The sequence below is a fragment of the Talpa europaea genome, assembly GCF_964194135.1.
Source record: "Talpa europaea genome assembly, chromosome: 15".
Lineage (NCBI taxonomy): Eukaryota > Metazoa > Chordata > Mammalia > Eulipotyphla > Talpidae > Talpa > Talpa europaea.
Genome location: NC_140083.1, coordinates 69,908,130 through 69,926,535, shown reverse-complemented (window position 1 = coordinate 69,926,535; position 18,406 = coordinate 69,908,130). Strand labels below are relative to the sequence as shown.

The following is an 18,406-nucleotide window of genomic DNA, read 5'->3' as shown; positions in this document are numbered from 1 at the left end:
GAACAGGAGGTGGTGAGCTGCTGTCATGACAACAGCAGGCTGCGTCAGTAGTGCTCCCTGGGCACTGAGCGCCCTCTTTGCAGGCAGAGGACAGTAGTAAAAGGTGACAAGCGTGAGGCAAAGGGGAAGTGGCACCTCAGACATACGTTTTGGATAGTGCAGGGGGCCCTTAATCAGAAAGGGTTACAGCCCTGATGGAGCCTAAGCGGGATGTAACAGCAACAGCTGAGTTTCCTCCACCTCCCCCAGGGGTCTGCCCTGTGGGCTCCCCACCGCCCTCATCAGGCGCCCTCCCTCTTCTCTCCAGAGAAGCCTGCACTCCAGCCCGGCAGGTGGCTGACAGAATCCCAAATAGCCCTGGCTCTGGGGCCCAGAGGGAGGGCAGTCCTACAAAGGGAAGGGCCTGGAGCTGGAATGGAGGTGCGGGATACAGCAAGCTCCCTGCCTTTTAAGCAAAGGTTATCACCAGGCAGGCTAAACTTAGCTACAGGCTTTTCAGCTGGTAAAGGGGGCTGGTGTCAGGTTGCGCTGGGCTGGGCCAGCAAAGAGGCCCCAGGCGCCCCCATTCCTGGCACCTGTTGATGGGGCAGGTCTTTCACCCTACCCACTTCTAAATCCTCCAAGGGTTGGAGAGCCAGGCGTCATCAGCCCACAAGCCTGGCACAGCCCACCTCCCGGCCCCTCTTGAAGGGGAATGAGTCCCTCTATCCCACGTGAGGAAGGTACAGGCCCTCTTCCAACATTTGCCCAAAACCTTCCAGTTTTCCCTTCTCTGGACTCCACCCAGCCCCAAACATCCTCTGGCCTTAGTGAAAGGGAGTCCCTGGCTCCAGGGCTGGTTGGCACGTCCCAGGTTGGGGAGGGACTTCCGCCCTCACGTCCAGCGCTGCCTCGGAGTGGAGGAGGTGAAAGGCGCATTGTCTCCCAGCCCGCGCGGCACACCTCCCTCGGGCTGGTCCCGGGGCTGGGGGAGACCAGTGAGGCACGCAGGGCTGCGGCGTCCGCCCCGGTTATCAGGCACTGCAGGACATCGTGATTACGGTGTGAAAACCACCTCCTGCGCCTCCTTTCCTACCGGCCCCCCGCAATCCAGCGTCCTGCCAGGCCCCTGGTCCAGAAAGATCCAGAGCCAAGGGACAGGGAGGAGGACCAGGGAGCTGGGGAGGGCCTGGAGGAGGCGGGTTGCCACCCCACCTCCGCCTTTGCTTCTCGCCGTTCCAGTGTTTACCAAAGATTCTGGAGAAGCGCCTCCGTCTTGGAAAGAGGAGGCGCGAGGCCACGATCAGTCGCGAGCCTCCCGGGGCTCCGGCCGCGATGTCCCGGTCTCATCCGAGCAGCAGCTTTAATGTCCCGGGCTCCCGGGGTGCTCGAGTTTCCACCGGGGCTGCCGGCCTCGAGTCCATAGTCTCCCGAACCCAGTCCCGTCCAGGCTTCGCCCATCACCTGCTGCTTTGGACCCATCTCAGCTCCTCTTTCCACCCTGAGCCCCCCGCCCCCTTCCCCAGCCCAGACGCGTGGTGCGTGCACTTTTGAAAAACGGGGCGGGGCCAAACCCCCCAAAAACGTGGCGCTGCTATTCGCAGGGCTACGGGCGCACGTAGCTCAGGCCTCCGCGCCCTTGGGCCGGGACTCGCGCGTCACCCCTTCCCCGCCCCGCCCCGCCGCCATAAATAGGCGCCGCAGCCTCTCCCGGGCGCTCTGCTCCTCCGGGTTCCCAGACGGCCGCCTCGTCGTGCAGTGCCAGGTAGCGAGCGCGCGGCGCGGGGACCCGCACCCGGCCGGGGGCCGCTCCCAGGGCGCCGGGCGCGCGGGGCCGGGCCGGGCTGCGGGCGGGGGTCGCGGCGGGGGTCGGGCCCGAGGCCCGCAGGGGCGGGGGGGGGCGGACGTGCCTGCGCGCGGGGTGGGAATGGAGGCCGGGGGGAGGGGCGGGCGGCGCCCCAGCCCGGCGCTGATGCCCGCCTCTCCCGCAGCGCGTCCGCGGACACCATGGTGAAGGTCGGCGTGAACGGGTGAGTCGGCCGGGCGGGCCGGGGGGCGGCGGGGGCCCCGCGGGATGGAGCGGCGCGGCGCGCGCGCGGGGGAGGTGGGTGGGCGCTTGGGCCCCTCAAGGAGACCTCAAGGTCAGCGCACAAAAGGCCAGTGCCCCCCAGTTGCTCCTCCTGTAGCCCCGCCCCTGCGGGGACGGTCGCCCGGGAGCCTCCTCCGCAGCGGCCCCGATCGGCACCGGCCCCGGCGCTGGCCGCGGACCCATCCCCCTAATCCCCCGGCTGCAGCTTCTTTATGTCCTTTCGCGCCCTGCGGGGTCACGTGCTGGGGAGGAGCCCCCTCCCCGCGGCCGGGACGGGCTGCGGGCTGCTCCCCGCGATGCGCAACGGGGTGCGGTGCCTTTTGCGGTGCCCGGGCCGCCATGTTGCAAATGGGAAGGAAATGAATGAAGCACCGTTAGGAAACCTCCTCGGGCTCCTCGGGCCTCCTTGCCTGTGACTCATCCTCCCGCTTCCCTGGCGGGGTGGAGCCGCTTTTATGCGGGAAGCCAGGTGAGGCCAGGCTGCCCCGCTGCTTGCTCCGAAAAGAGAGCCGGACCTTGCAGCCCTGCCCCGTGGGCCGCCGCTTCCCGCGCGGTCCTCTGGTGACGCCCAGACCAGGGCTTGTGGAGGTCCTCGTGTCTTTTCTGCCGCCCCCCTCCGGGAGAGGTGTGGTGGCTGTGGCCGGGTGCCATCCTGAGGGAGCTGAGTCATGGGGTAGTTAGCACATTTCCACCACAAAATGGCTCCTGTTGCGGCAGCCCCTTTCTTCACCAGGCCCTCCTCAAAGCCCCTTCTGCCTTCCGCGCTTACAGCGGATCCAACTCTAAAGGCCAGGCTGTAAAGGTCACAGGGCGGATTGGGTGTCTGTGAGCCTTGGGAATCCTGCCCTTCTCCCCATTCTGTCTCCTAGAAACCAGATCCCCCACTCTCCCCTCATCTGGGGTTAAATATAGCTGCCTGACCTTTCTGTGGTGGGGACCTGGCTTCTCCCTTCAGTTCCTTCTCCCCCCCACACGCATCTGTTGCTACTACTCCTGAGTTTGGGGAAAGAGCTGGAAGACCAGGTAGCTTAGCAAACAGACTAAGGGGTTGAAAAGCTCATTTTCCCTGTCTCTTTCCTTTCCCTTTGGTAGAGCCTCGGGGACAGGGTGGGCTGGCCTGTCCAGTGAGCTGCCGACCTTTACTCTTGCCCTTTGAGCTTGATGATGCTGACTGTACAAGTCTTTGCTCCCCAGAGGGTGTAGCCTGAAGCTGGGCCAGACGGGAATGGGCGTTCCCAGGCACCCATAGTGAGGGTGGCAAATGCAGTGTGCTCGGCATGTGCCAGACAGGCAGCAGTGCCGCACTGCCTTGTCCTTGAAGGACCTCAGGTGATGTGGGGGTTGGGCAGGTCTTTGAGCCCAGTCACCTCTTGGGCAGGTTAGGAGCTTTCATCTCTTGGCTGTGCTTTCAGAGCCAGGCAGGCCTGACGAGGCCCCTGGAGGAAGGGAAGGTTAGGCCTCGAGGCTTTGTGGTGGTTGGGAGCGTCCCCTTCCCTCAGAAAGAGCCCGGGAGAATTCTCTCCTCCTGCCTCAGGCCTTCCAACCTCTCGTCTCCCGCAGATTTGGCCGCATTGGCCGCCTGGTCACCAGGGCTGCTTTCACCTCTGGCAAAGTGGACATTGTTGCCATCAATGACCCCTTTATTGATCTCAACTACATGGTGAGAGGCGCCCCTGCGGTTAGTGTGGGGGGCAGGGCTGGCTGAGGCGCAGCCCCTGATGCCCTCCTCTGCCCCTCCAGGTTTACATGTTCCAGTATGATTCCACCCATGGCAAGTTCAACGGCACTGTCAAGGCGGAGAACGGGAAGCTTGTCATCAACGGGAAGTCCATCTCCATCTTCCAGGAGTGAGTGAAAGAACCGAAAGCTATTTGCTTGGGGCGGGGGGGTGTACTAGGTTGGGGTAACCCCCTTGGGTACATAGTACCCCACGTTCCTGAACTTGATGTGTCTCCTTTTGCAGGCGAGATCCCGCCAACATCAAGTGGGGTGATGCTGGTGCCGAATATGTTGTGGAGTCCACTGGCGTCTTCACTACCATGGAGAAGGCCGGGGCTCACCTGAAGGGTGGGGCCAAGAGGGTCATCATCTCCGCCCCTTCTGCCGATGCCCCCATGTTTGTGATGGGCGTGAACCACGAAAAGTATGACAACTCCCTCAAGATTGTGAGCAACGCCTCCTGCACCACCAACTGCTTGGCCCCCCTGGCCAAGGTCATCAACGACAACTTCGGCATCGTGGAGGGGCTCATGGTATGAGAGCGGGGCCTTCTCCCTGCCTGGAACTGGCCGGGGGCTGTGGGGGCTGGGGTGTTGTAGTTTCCCCAGGAGTGGCTCAGGTTACTCTACCACTCCATTGCAGCGGGGGAGGGGGGCAGGGAATGGGCACTGCAGGGCCTCACACCCTCCTCCCTGTTCCTAGACCACGGTCCACGCCATCACTGCCACCCAGAAGACCGTGGATGGGCCCTCTGGGAAGCTGTGGCGTGATGGCCGAGGGGCTGCCCAGAACATCATTCCCGCTTCTACCGGCGCCGCCAAGGCTGTGGGCAAGGTCATCCCTGAGCTGAATGGGTGAGGCTCTTGGCTGCTTCTCTGCCCTGGGGATCTGGGGAAGCAGGAGGAGCAGGTATTGACCCTGTTCGTGTGTCTACAGGAAGCTGACCGGCATGGCCTTCCGCGTCCCCACCCCCAACGTGTCAGTCGTGGATCTGACCTGCCGCCTGGAGAAAGCTGTACGCAAGGGCTGGGCGCGGGAGGGCTTGGGGGGGCCGGGGTCTGTGTGTCTGGTGAAACGACGGAAAGATTGGGGTTTGAATCCCTGTCTCCTTTTACTTTGTTAGGCCAAATATGACGACATCAAGAAAGTGGTGAAGCAGGCCTCTCAGGGCCCCCTCAAGGGCATCCTGGGCTACACCGAGGACCAGGTACTGATAGGCCTGATAGGCCGGGGAGCTTGGCCTCCACCCCTCCCGCCGGGCAAGACTGGGTTCCCATACTTGGTTTTCCTTCCTTCCCCAGGTCGTGTCCTGCGATTTCAACAGTGACACCCATTCCTCTACCTTCGATGCTGGGGCTGGCATTGCCCTCAATGACCACTTTGTCAAGCTCATTTCCTGGTATGTGGCTGGGGTGGAGACGGGCTTGAGAAAGTGATGACGGGTCTGGCGCCCCCTGGCGCCGGCCTGTAACTACTGCTCCCTTGCAGGTATGACAACGAATTTGGCTACAGCAACAGGGTGGTGGACCTCATGGTCCACATGGCCTCCAAGGAGTAAGAGCCCCCGGACCACCAGCCCCAGCGAGAGCACAGGAGGAAGAGCGGCACCCTCAGCTGCTGGGGAGTCCTTCCCTCACTCATCCACACCGAGAATCTCCTGACCTGTCACAGTTCCATCCCAGACCCCCTGGAGAAGGGGAGGGGCTTAGGGAGCCCTGCCTTGTGTCATGTACCATCAATAAAATACACTGTACCCAGCCAACTCTGTTTTCTTATTCCAGGGTCTGGGAGAAGGGGGAGGGAAGCTGGGCCGGAGCCAAAGAAAAGATCTGGTGAATACCAAGAGGCTGGCATACGTGTGCCAGGCAGTCTCGTCACAGGTGCACCTCTGCATGCTGTGGCACCCTTTCTTCCACCTGTCCTCACCTCTTTTCTTCCCAGGCCCCTGGGTGCTAAGGGGGCCTGCCCTAGGCCTAATAGCTTTTGGTTATTGGTAGCCTCCTGGGGGAGGGGGTGATAGAGTAAGAAAACTTTGGAGTTGGGGTCCTGAGACCATGTGGCCTTGTCCTGTGCAGCCAAGCCTCAGTAGAGGGCATGGAGTGCAGCCAGACCGCCTGGTGCAAATTCCAGTTCTGCCCTCAGCTGGGAAGCTTCCAGAAATTTCTTTCCCTTCCTGTATCTTCATTCCACATGCAAAATAAGGATATGATGGTTTCCAGCATGTAAGGTCTTTGGAAAGACTACAATTAGGTCAGTTATATCAGCATTTAGAGCCACACCCAATTCCTGTTCCTAGTAAGCACAATAAAGAAATCGGGAAGATAGTCATGCCTACCTCAGTTCCGGGGAGTGCTCTGTGGGTGAGGCACTGGGCTGAGTGGGCAGGAGCGTGGCTCTGCATGGTGACCTGGCTCTGCCACTTGCTGTACTTTGGGCAAGTTACTTATTCTCTCTCATGCCTCCCTTTGTACTTACACCTTGGATATGAGGAACCTCGTGAGACCTGAGTCAGGATTGTGTAGCCACCACCAGAAAGTGCTGGAAACAGTGATACATGTGTTCAATAAATACTCGCCAATTTCATTATTATTAAAGATTCCATTCAAATGTCAGCTCGCACAGCCTCTCCCGAGCAGTTACACTGAGGTCTTCTCGGTCACGTCCCGATCTCTCAAAGCTTCTCCAAGTCCAGCGTGTCTTCCTCGGCCTGTGGGTCTCAGGACGTGACAGGCACAGGAGGCCCATCTTCCACTGACACTTGAAACCGAGACCCTGAGCTCACGCACACACACACCCATGTGCACACAAATAGCTTCGCTGCCTTCTGTCACTCAGCAAGGGCTGAGGGAGTCTTGGAGTCTCCCTCATGACCCTGCTCCCATCAGACCCAGAAGCCACCTAGAAGGGGCATTCGGGTCCCTCTAACGCCTGGCACTTCCACAGGGAAGGGTCATGACCCCATCTCTCTGCTGAGAGGACCAGCCGGCCCTGCAGTCCTCCACCTGCAGCCCAAAGAGCGCCCTCTCGACGCACCGCAGGTGCTCACAGTCCAGGCCTCCTCATACCAGTACCCGGGCCAGTTAGCACCAGTACAGAACCAAAGAGTGAGCCGGCTCTAGGCCCCAGGGGTGGAAGGAGACCGACAAGCACGTTCCTTACTCAGTGGAGGTGAGGGGTCGCGATCACTCTGCAGTGCTCCGCAGATGGGAAAGCAGCAGGCACCCAAGCACAAAGGCAAGAGAGCCCCAGCTGGGAGTCCCCCGGGAAGGGCACCCCAAGCCTCGCTGCAGAAGCCCAAGAACCCGAAGACCCAGGACCAAGGGAGGAAGCCCAAAGGAGGAGCACCCCAGTTCTTATGGTGTTGGGTGCAGTACGACAAATGATGTTCCCCTCGGTGAACCCCCAACCCTGTGCCTGGGTGCATTCCCAGCCGGGCGCCTGGAGCCGAGCTGGAGGCGGGTCCCTATCTCATGGAGCTGTCAGATGAGACATCGCGATCGGAGTCCTCAGTCTCGCTTGGCGGCGGCGGCGGGTCGCTAGGCGGGACCGCAGTGAAAGCAGGAGACTTTCTAGAAGAAAACACCAGTTGTCACCTTGGGGGGCGGGAACCCCAAGGGGGAAGTCCTCTCCCTTGGCCTTACTCTCTGGGAGGCAGCAGAGGAGAAAGAAACCTCTCCCGCTTCCCACCGTCCCAGGAGAGTGAGGGGGCCAGTCGCCATCCTCGTCCTGGGGCATCTGAGAGGCTGGGGGCTAGACTGCAGGTGATACACCCCCCACCCGGGGTGCTTCAGAGCTTGCCCGCCCAGCGCCACTGCTCCCTTGCTGCACGCAGCCATGGAGGGGGCCCCGGAGGCTGGTGGGTGGGACGCGCACCAGGGGAGGCCCTCACCGGTCTCCGGACTGCGTGATGAGCCGGCGGCAGGTCTCCATCTGCACATCCAAGCCCCGCTTCATGCTGCACATCTCCATGTACTCGTGCAGGTGCCGGTTCATGTCGTTCTTGGCAGTGGCCAGCTCCAGCTGTGGGGGGCAGGGCGGGGGCAGCAGTCAGGGGGTTCCCTGCTTGATGGAACCCAGGAGGCTGGCACCCTGCAGGAGCCCAGCAGCGTGGTGAAGCACTCAGACTTCAAAAAATCAACCTGCTCAAAGCGGAAGGCACCGGATACACTATCCCCAGCTTCCTGAGAATCTCTGCCTACAGGGATGCCCAGGCCTGCAGGCACCACCAGACTGGAGGGGGGCAGCGAGGCACACAGGGGCAGGCTGGAGAGATGGGCCTTCCCCAGGGCCCCTGTCCTCCTGGGTTCCCATCAGTGCTGAGCCCTGCTGGGCCCTGCGTGTGTCCCTCAGAAAAGGCGGAGCCCTGGAAGCGCTGGGCACAGGGCTACCCACCTCTGCAGTGCTCACCAGCACTTGACGGGAAATTCATTCATTCATTAACAAGGCGCAGAGCACAGAGAAGCTCAACCTCATTGCTGAGTCCTTATTTCTCCTTTGAACTTTCTCACCTCTGAGGCATTTTCAGGGGCCAACACGCCACACAAAGCGTCCTACTTGTTAAAAGATGTGTTCCAAATTTTAAAATCCTATTTGTGAAAAACTGTGGGGCTCCGAGGCAAGGTAAGACAGGCTCCCCCCACCACCCCAGCCCCAGCACGACTCTGCCTGCGCATGTTGCGTGCAGCTGAGAGGCAGGGCAAAGGCGGTGAAAGATCTGGGCCAGAAACAATCGCTGCCTCTCTTTGTTTGGGTACAAAGGACAGGGGGCCAAAGGGGAGGAAGAATAAAACTGCTTGGCAGTGATTTGCTTGATGGCCTGAGAGCAAAGAGAAAGCGGAGGAAACTACGCGTGAATAATCTGAATTGGACAGAGGATGGGAACGGGAAGAAGTAAATGGGTCACAGCCTGACAAAGGAGAGGGGCAGGGCCGCGGCCCTGGGGAGGAGAGGGTGGCCGCTGAGGGCCCGAGGCCCTAGTGAGTGCAGCGTCAACGGCAGCCTTGGCCCAGAGCTGGGCTCCATCCGGGTCCTGCCGCGGCAGCAGCCAGAGGGGCGGCAGTGCCCACCGTGCTCTCACAGAAGCAAATAGGGGGCCACCAGCTCTTGTGCGATCAACTGCCACTCACACCCCAAGTCTTCATTTCGGGAGAGCCGGAGTGGGGGCGCTGGGTTCTGGAGCCTCTCACCCAGAGGGACAGGAAGGAGGAAATGAACCACGGAGATCCTCAAAATACAAGGCAGGGACTGCCACGGTTGTCTCTACTGACTTGCAAGTTGTCCAAATTCATTCATTTAAAGCAGGGAAGAGGTAAAGAGATGGCCCCCAAGCAGCCCAGCCTCTGTGACCCCCGGGGGGCAGGGCTGGGGACATGTGGAGAGAGGAAAGGATTGGAGACAAAGGGTTCCCTCCCACCCTCCACCCTGGCCTTGGCTATACCATCAATAACAGGACCTGGGGTCCTCCCTGGTGGCGCAAGGGGTTAAGCACTGCACTATGAAGCAATCCACAGCCTCTGCACCATGAGTTCGATCCCCGGCCAGCCAGGGAGCAACACACATGGCGAGGCAGACCTCTCCTGTCTTGCCCGCTGCTCCCCTCAGCAGTGTATTTCAGTCATTCTGCCTCTTCTGTTCCCCACTCTGTCTCTGGTGGATCCTCTCACCCCCTGCATCTCTGGCCTGTAACCCAGCTCTTGCATGCATAAATAAATAAATCTTTAAAAAAAAAAAAAATAACAGGACCTGGTCCTGAGAGATCAAAGGTCACAATGATAACGGACCTCAGGTGCCCCAGGAGGGTCACTGTACCCTAAGCCATGCATCAGCTCCCCGAACCCCCTTAGTGGCATTCCACTGCAGAGGAGGGGGGTGTGGGATTTTCCTTTCTTTTCACACCATGTTTTGAGCAATGGAAAAACTGAGCAGACAGGCAGCCTCAAACTCTGCCCCAAGGCCCTGACTTGGTTGAGGGGACAGTAAAGACATAAAACTTTAAATTCACCACCCACAAGAAATGGGAAGGGCAGGCAGGAGGCAGGGAGGCAGGTGGGTGTAAATGGAGAAAATGGGAGAGTGGAAACCAACCCCCTCCTTAGCGAGTAGCATGAATCTGGTTTTAGGACTTCATATAAATCTGCCTTTAAGACTTAGCAATCATTTGGGCCTCCCTGGCGGCGCAATGAGTTAAGACGCAGCACTATGAAGCGATTACCAGCCACTGCAGCACAAGTTCGATCCCTGGCCAGGGAGCTACCCACATGGCGCAGCAGACCTCTCCTGACTCACCCGCTGCTCCCCTCAGCAGTGTATTTTGTCAGTCTGCCTGTTCTGCTCCCCACTGTCTCTGGTGAATCCTCTCACCCCCTGCACGTCTGACCTGTACCCCAGTTCCTGCATGCATAGATAAATCTTAAAAAAAAAAAAAAGACTTAGCATTCACCTGCCAAAGTCAAAAACCAAAAGCAGGTTTCGCTGAAAGAGCAGAACCTTTGATGTATGTCAGGAGAATGATTATGGAGAAAAATCATTTCTCAACTTCCTTCTCAAAATGCAGGCATGACTGCTGGGGGGTTTGGGGGAGAGAAGAAAAAATGCAGGCGTGTGAGCACACAGTGCAGATGTGTGCCCGTGGGCCTGAAGCGAGGGGATGTGACAAAGAAGCATCCCCCGCCTGGTCCCCACACAGTGCCTGAGAGGGGCCTCACGCCACAGGCAGTGGGGCTCACAGGGGCCACAGCCAAGCCTCCCTCACTGCTCCCCCCATCAGGGGTGCAACCCCTAAAAGCCTCGAGTTTAAATTAAAGCACCAGCTGCACTTGCCATCTCAAGAAGGTTCCTCAGGGCTAAGGAATAAGGGTACCCCCACTAGCTCAGAGGCTGAGCGGAAGCAGCAGCACAGTGCAAAGCCAGCGTCACCGCCACCAGCAACTATACCAACTCCCACAACGCAGACACTGCCCTGAGCGCTAAATGTTCATTATTTCATGTGCACCTCAAAACCACCCTATGGAGGAGGTATTACTAAAATCTCTATTTTACAAACAAGGCTTAGCGAGGGTAAGTAGCCTCCTAGGAGTTAGTGGCTGAGCTCAGATTTGACCCCAGCCCCAGAGAGTGAGGTGCAAGCCAGGAGAGGCCGTACAGCCCGGGGAGGCCTGACGTCTGGGCCCGAGAGGTTGGGGCCACCACACCTTGGCTTCAGCTCACGCCCTTACCTCTATCTGGTCAATGGTCTCCTGATATTCCTTCTCCCGGCTTTTGAACAGTGACTCAGTATCTTTAATCACCTTTTCCAAACTGTCTTCCTGCTGCTGGAATCGAAAGGAGCGGGGTGTGCATTCCACAGGGCCACAGGGGAGGGGTGGAGAGAGAGAGAGTGTTCGATTAAAGGAAGCTGGAGGAAGCCTGGAGAGGATAAAGGAAGAGGGAGCAGGGCGAGGATGAAGCGGGGAGAAGCAGGCCACAGAGGGAGACAGAGCAGGAGTGAGAGGAGGAGACAGGGCATCGAGCTGGGGAGCCAGACTGGGGGCCCAGGCCAGGAGGGGCAGTTACCTCTCCCTGGGCCTCTGCCGCTGCCATGGCATAGCCTGAGAAATCCTCCCACAGCAGCAGGGTCTCCTCAGTCTCCTCCCAAGTCAGGCTGTCACAGTCGTCCTCAAAATCATACTCCCTCCTGGAGACAGGGAACCCGCGTGTCAAGGCAGCTGGGGGCCTGCGTCCTGGCCAGGGCACTGTGGGGGCTCCGGCCTCGGGGCGGGGGCGCTGAGGGTGGCCTGCGGGACTCACAGCTGGTTGAGCATGCGCTGCATCTCCTCGTTGATGCTGAGGGCTGTGCTCTCCTCCTCATCCCCATCGGGCTGGCGGGGCCCGTCACTCTCAGACAGGGAGGTGTCCTCCTCGACGGCAGCCTTGCGCTCCCGCTTCCGCCCCCCCATGGATGGGACCTTAAGGGGAGACAAGTGCAGAGACTACAGAGACGAGGCCGGGTGCATGAGGAGAAAGGGCGGGCGCTGGCAGGGGCAGGGCGGGAGGGGAGAAGCGTGAACCAGCAAGGGGTGGGCGGGACAGAGAGAAGACACAGTTACGACGACAGGAACAGAACCCCAGGGCCGCCGAGAGAGGCAGACAGACACGAGGGGGACAGGGCTGCAGACTGAGGAGGAAGAACAGAAGAGACAGAACCCAGAGCAGTGAGACAAGGGGAGAGAGGGCCGTTGGGCCCAGAGGATTTCTTGTTCTAAGAAAGTTTTTCTAATGAAATGACTGAACTGAAAAGAAAGTTGTAGGCCGCAAGGAGGAGGAAAACACAGTGTTTATGAAGAAGAATCCGAATCACCGCATCTGGAAAGCCAGCGGGAGGAGGGGCAGAGAAGAACATAGCCAAGAGAAAGGAAAAAAGGGGGTGAGGGGGAGCAAGGAAAATCGACAAGGGGAGAAGTCTGTGCTGAAAAGCCCAGCAGGTCAAAACTGACAGGTAGTTTAGAAAACCGGGACTGGGACGTTAATAAGCTTGCGTGAGAGCAAAACTAACCAGCTTCTTCTGTGGAGAAAGCCAGACAAGGTGAAAGGAGAGAGGAGAGAGAGGGAAGGGAGAGACGGCGTTAGAGACGGCGTCCAACCTTCTTGACAGTGGCTGTTTCCTTGCCCCCCCGGCCTAGTCCCCGAGAGCCCCCTTGCCCAGGCAGGGTCCCCCAGGCGAGGGTGGCCTGTGCTCCGGCAGCAGCGATGGACGCTCCTCGGCCGCCCCCACCCTCCCTGAGGAGCCGGGCACCAGGGAGGCGCGGGCCGGGGCCGGGGCCGGCCTCCTCCTGGGTCCAGGGCAGCCCAGCGCCCATACCTGGAACATCTTGATCATGTCCTCGCAGTTGCGCTGCTGAGCCACGTCGCAGAGCTTGGCGGTGATGTCGATGCGGCGGCAGATGTCCATGTCCACCTTCATGGCCTTCTCCTGGATCTTCGTGTCCAGCTCTGTCAGGTTCTGTGCAGGGAACACGGGACCGGTAAGGTGGCACCAGCACCCCAGACATGGACCACTGAGGCCTGGTGGGGTCCCTGGGCCCTCCCAGCCACATGGCCCCATCGCCTCCTCCAAGCAGAAATGTCACTTATCTGGTGTCCTCACTGCACTCAGCACACGCCGGGCTGCTCCGGCCACTGGCTCCCTGGCTGGGAAGCCACGAAGGGTGTGCCCCCCTCCCCCAGAACTTGTTTCCAAAGAGAGAGAGACTTGTGGGAGTTACAGGAGCGGGGCAAGGCCAACACTGCTCAGCACTAAACATCAGTTTGTGTGTCCTACACCTGCTATGAGCTCCACAGTCCTTCTGCAGAGAATAAGCCTCTACCGTCCCGCTGCAAGTGAGGACGTGGAGGCAGGGGGTCAGGCCACACTGCAGGGCGCTGCAGGCCCGGCTCTGGGCTCCTAGCTAGAGGCTCCACGCCTCTTAATGATGGCAGCCTCACTGGCCCATGGACATGCTGGGACTTTTGTTCCTTTTTTCTATCGAAAGAGGGGGTGGCGGGAGAAAAAAAGGGAAGCACATCAAAGTGGCAGGGAGGGGCAGTGGACAGGAAATCAAAGGGCAGGGCCAGAACCAAACAGGCCTAGCAGCCTGGTTTTAGGCAACCTGTGGTCAGCGCCTGGGGCAGAGTGAGGTGCCCACACTCACGTTGCTCATGAGCCCCTTGAAGACCACCAGCTCTGCTTTCAACTGCTCCACCTTCATCGCCAGCTCCTCCTGGCAGGCATCAGCCTCTTGGGCTTCCTACAGCCAGGGAGAAAGCCCCAGCATCAGCAGTGCTGCCAAGCCGGGGAGGAGTCCAAGGCCAGGAGGGGTGCCAGGAAGCAGGGGCCTCACCTCCTGGAGCTCTGTCACACGCTCTTGCAGCTGCACCCTCACCGTGTACTCCTCTTCCCACCTGGAGACGCAGGGAGGAAGAAGGGCACTGGCGACAGGGTCCTTTGGGCCACTGGGGTGTCCACTCCCCTCCACTCGGCTCAGGCCTCAGACCCCGCAGGGATCCAGCTAGGGGTGGTCAGAGTGGTGCACAGGCCCCTCCGGCCTCCCACCTGCAGCTGCTGGTCGGCACCACCCTTCCTGGCCGGTGCCAAGCTCATCAGCTGCCTTCCCGACACCAGGACTAGATTCTACAACAGCTGCTTCTCAGGCCGGCTCCCCCCAATCCTGCCCCCACCAGACCACAGGCCCACCCGGCCCGGTCTCCCACCTTCAGTCCACAGATCCGGTCTCCCGCCTCCTGCCCGCACCAGCACTGAGCTCCTCTAGCCCGCTGCCCTGCCTCCTGGGGGACCATTTAACCCTGGAAAAGCAGCTGCAGGACACACACCGCAGCAACAGAGATGGTCACGAGCCTGGCAGGAAGCTCAGCGTCCACCCCCACAAAGCCCCAGACACTGCCCACCCAGAGCCCCCTGAAGAGGCGATGGGGCTGGCCCTGAGGCACTGAAGCCACAGAAAGCAGGGCCTGGGGTTACAAGTACCCCAACCCTGAGTAAAAGAGAAACTGAGGCACAGATGTGCCTTGTTCATCTGGCAGATGGGAACTAGAACTGATACCTGCTCGGGTCTTTTCCCTGGGGGACAGTGCATGGCCAGTTGGGGCACATTCCAGTACATCCTGAGGTGAGGTGAAGGGCGGGGGTGGGTCTAGGCCACTGCTGAGGACCCCAGGGCCCTACAAGGCTGGTGGGACTGGCAGAGCTTCTCAGACCCTAATCGTAGAACCTATCACGTCTTGTCACAGTCTGCAGAGAGGAGGGGACTGCGCCAAGAGAGAGGCCTCAATGTCAGAAAGGCGCTTAGGAGGTGGTAGAGGTTGGCAAGTCAATGACAAGCCCAGAGGGCACATCCTGGATCCAATCCTTTCTTGCCCTCCCTCCATCTCCCCCACCTGTCCTCTGCTCTCCACCCTGGGCCCGCCCCGTCTCCTCTCCTGCTCTCCCATGTTCCTCACCCACAGCCGCACTGCAGCATTCCTAATAATAACTCCTCTGCATCGCCGGGCCGCCCCTCCCGTTGGGCAGGGAGGAGGCAGGCAGCCTGGCCACCGCCCTACAGCCTCATCATGCAGCCCAGCTCCCTGCCTACCCCTCCCTGCCGGCCCCCCCAGATCCTTCTACCACATGAAGCCACAGGATGTGGTCCCCTCACGCCCCTGGAGACCCTGGGGGAAGAAAGCAAGACGGACAAGGTGCATCGGGAAGGGAGGGGAGCACTGTTTGACAGAGCACTTGTTCAGGTACAGAACTTCAGTGAGGAAGTTTTACAGGGTAAAAAAAAAAAATCAGGACGTGAACTATCTAGAAGCTCACTAGAATTTTATTTGCTCTCCAGCCAGAACCTACTTTTCTACAAATAGGTTCATTCTGACCTCCATTCCAATCTGGTCTGACAGAGTTCCCTTAACATGGGAAGAACTGGAGTAATTTCCACATATTCTACATTTACTAAATAACTCTCTTCCAAACAAATGGTACCCTTGAGTGACTTGAGGAAGCATGGGCCACTCTTACATTAGGAGACCCAAAAAAGAGACCCCCTCCCCTCAAGGCCACACAAGGTGGGAGAGCTAAAAATGGAACCCAGGAGGCCTCAGCTCCCTCCCAGTTTAGTGCTTAAGAGATGCCCGAGCTCTGCAGGCTGCACACAGCAGCGAGAGTTGCTATAAAGAGAAAAGAACTAGGGCAGGGACCTGGGGTGGAGGAATGAGTAACCGCTGGTGACACGTCCCAAACACTCAGCTGCCGGCCCCTACACAGCAGTGCTGCAGAGCCATGAGCTCATCCAGCCCCAAGGAATAACTCCTTGCTGCCCTGGACAGCTGGGCCAAGGACAAACACCCTTTCAGTTTTGTTTTTTTAGAAAGGGTCCTGAGGACAGCAGTTGTCTCTGTGGTTATGGATGCATTCCAGAACTGCCCATGTTCTGCTGCTGACCGCGTGAGTTAACTCCTGCAGGGCCAGGCTGGGCTGGGCAGGCTCTGGCGGTACAGTTCTAGTATAACTGGACTCCCAGCCACTCCTTGGACCACCACTTAGGAAAGTCACCCTGAAGGCAGGATGGCACCCCAGAAAGCCTGCTGCCTGCAATCTGCTGCCTCTGGTGGGTTACAGATCCCTGAAGGTTGCCCCCAGGCCAGCAATAACTTCCCAGAGCATTCAGGCAATCCCCATGGGCTGCTAAAGACAGGCACCTGGGTGACTCGGCAACTGCAGTTCCCAGGTCTGTCCACGAGGGGTCAGAGGAGGCACGAAGAGGTTAAATCTGAAGGCTCCCCAAGCAAAGCCTTCTTCACACCTGTCACCTTCTTCCCAGGCCACCAAGACCTGGGGCATGGAGTCTACAGAGCAGGCTGTGCGTGCTCCTGCTGAACTGGCCTGGTCAGGGCCCTCTAAGGGGCCCACTTGGTACAGAGCATGGCATCCCTTCCTAGATCCTTGGAAGGTGGCAGCCCCCACCCTCTGCTGTTGCCTGATCCTCAAAGGGTGTGTCCATGCTGCTGGGTTCTTCCTGCTCCGGTCCTCAGGACCGTCACTGGCTCTGTTCACACTTCCTCCACTGCCGGCTCTGCTGGGTGGCATTCCCCTAGCTTCCAAGAGCCTGTGACAACTCCCAGTCCCTTCCCTTTCCCTAGGGAATGCCCTCTACTTCTTGCGCCATTCTTTTTTACCTACCTCAAGCAGAGCCCTGAGGTCCCAGAGCCTTTGGTAAAGCACCACAGCGGGCACCCAGTTTCCACCAACCCTGGGCTGGGTGGGAGACACTTGGGCCACGGTGGTGCAGCCCCTCCTCGCGGTCCCTTCTCATTTCCTTTGGCCTTCCAAATTAAAGCTAGAGCTTTGGCCTCTACCTTTGGATCAAGCCATGGGGCGAATTGTCACAGAATTGCTGAGGGCTGAGCGTGGTGTCGATAAGCCGTACCCCAGACGTGACTTTCCAGACCTGAGCCCCTTTTAACACAGTCATGCCAACACCCGCCCCAGGATTTGGAAGGCGAGCCAGTGGAAAGCATGACTGCCTCACAGGGTGCTGCCCCAGGGCCCCTGTCAGGACTCCCACTTCTGCATTCTCTGGGGAGCGCAGTCTCCCCCTTCCCCACTGCTCCCTCTTTCTTGGGCCCGGCTGCTCTCCTCTCCTGGCGCACCTGTGTCCCTGCGCTGTGTGGGATGACACGCCCGGCGCCCACCTCCCTCATCTTCTTTCCCAGACCCTACCTCCGCTTGTACTCGTCCCGCTCCCGCTTCACTTTGGCCAGCACGTTGTAGAGGGCGCGGATCTCGGGGGTGATGGTGTCGATCTGGACGCCCACCCCGTCGGGGTGCACCCACGACAGGCCAGGCCCCTGCACCAGCGTGGGCTCCAGTCCCGGCCCCAGCCGGCGCGCGTGCGAGAAGGACCAGATGGTGCCCGGCATGAAGCGGGCCGACGAGGAGTAGGCGGTGGACGAGGCTGTGGAGGTGGCGGACGACGAGAGGCCGGCGGCCGAGGGCGCCGGGGGGCCGGCGGGCGAGCGCGCGGGCGAGCCCAGCACCCGCGCCGACGGGGTGCAGACCGCGGCCGGCCGGGCGCCCAGGGGCAGCCCCAGGGGCCGGATGGGGCTGATGAAGCCGGTCTGCACGGCCTGGTCGCGGCGAGCCAGGCTCCGCCGGCCCTGCTTACCCTCCTCCAGCGCCTGCTGCAGCTGCTTCTCCAGCAGCCGGTTGCGGCGCTCCAGCTCGTGCACCTTGGCCAGGAAGCAGCGGAAGCGCAGGTTCAGCGTCTTGAGCACGTTGATGTTGGAGCCCAGGTCGTTGCGGAGCGCCATGGCGGCGGGGGGCGGCCGGCCCGGCCCGGGGGGCGAGTAGGGAGGCGGGCCGGCCGGGGAGAGCGGCGCGGGGGGCACGTCCCCGCCCCCGGCAAAGTGGTCGCTTCCCAGAGGGTCGCCCAGCGGCCCGGCCAGGCCCTGCTGCTCCTGCTGCAGGAGGAAGAGGTTGGGGCCGAATAACGGATTCATGGCTGCGCCTTCTGCTGGGAGATGGAGCCCAGCGCAGGAGCGGGGATGGAGGGCGACGGCGCCCAGCCAATGGGGCGCCCGGGGACGCCGGGCAGCCAATCGCACGGCTCGGCAGGAGGGGCAGAGGTCAGGGGGGCGGCGGGGGGCGGCGCGGAGGCCAATGACGGGATGAATGGGAGGCTGGCACCGGGACCTTTCCGGGTCTGAGTCGGATCCTTCCTCTCAGCGCACCCCAGACGGGGCCTGGAATCCTGCCAAGACCCCTGGGGCCGAAAACCCAGGCCCTCCGTGGGTTCGGCCGGTGGGAAGCCCATCTTCCCTACACTCCTACCCCCCCCCCCAGCCCGTGCACCTAGTTCTGACTCCCCAGGGGCCCTAAGAGGCCACCGGCTCCCGGGAACCTTAAACCGAGATGATTCTCAGCAGTACCGAACACCGCCTCTGCCAGGATCCCTGCGCTCCGCCCCGCCTCTACCTTTAAAGAGCAAAACCAGTACACAGTCCCCTCAAAAGACACACAGCAGCCAGAGGTTGTAAAAATGTATATTAAATGTCATGTTTACGCAGCGAGGAGGGCGTCCTCATAGAGGTTAAGAGTTCTAACCAGGG

At 60.3% G+C, this 18,406-nt stretch overlaps 2 protein-coding genes across 5 annotated transcripts; one reads left to right on the top strand and one right to left on the bottom strand.

The window, feature by feature from the left end:
* Positions 1–1,696: 1,696 nt before the first annotated feature.
* On the top strand, positions 1,697–5,549 carry GAPDH (glyceraldehyde-3-phosphate dehydrogenase). Its single transcript, XM_084255140.1, has 10 exons — positions 1,697–1,744; positions 1,971–2,009; positions 3,629–3,728; positions 3,809–3,915; positions 4,032–4,320; positions 4,490–4,641; positions 4,724–4,802; positions 4,911–4,994; positions 5,089–5,186; positions 5,276–5,549. Exons 2-10 carry the CDS (start codon positions 1,987–1,989, stop codon positions 5,343–5,345), a joined length of 1,002 nt encoding a protein of 333 aa, XP_084111266.1. The 5' UTR covers positions 1,697–1,744; positions 1,971–1,986; the 3' UTR covers positions 5,346–5,549.
* A 1,701-nt stretch (positions 5,550–7,250) lies between these two features.
* IFFO1 (intermediate filament family orphan 1) lies at positions 7,251–17,928 on the bottom strand (the record flags this gene model as incomplete). Of its 4 annotated transcripts, none has more annotated exons than XM_084254971.1 (9): positions 7,251–7,356; positions 7,677–7,807; positions 11,002–11,097; positions 11,339–11,459; positions 11,573–11,730; positions 12,624–12,764; positions 13,453–13,548; positions 13,642–13,702; positions 17,019–17,928. In XM_084254971.1, the coding sequence occupies 9 exons, from the start codon at positions 17,795–17,797 to the stop codon at positions 7,251–7,253; spliced, it is 1,689 nt and encodes a 562-aa protein (XP_084111097.1). The 4 variants fall into 4 exon arrangements, with proteins under 4 accessions (XP_084111097.1, XP_084111094.1, XP_084111095.1 ...); XM_084254968.1 differs by having other exon boundaries at positions 11,573–11,754; positions 17,019–17,797; XM_084254969.1 differs by having other exon boundaries at positions 11,002–11,094; positions 11,573–11,754; positions 17,019–17,797.
* Between the last annotated feature and the right edge of the window lie 478 nt (positions 17,929–18,406).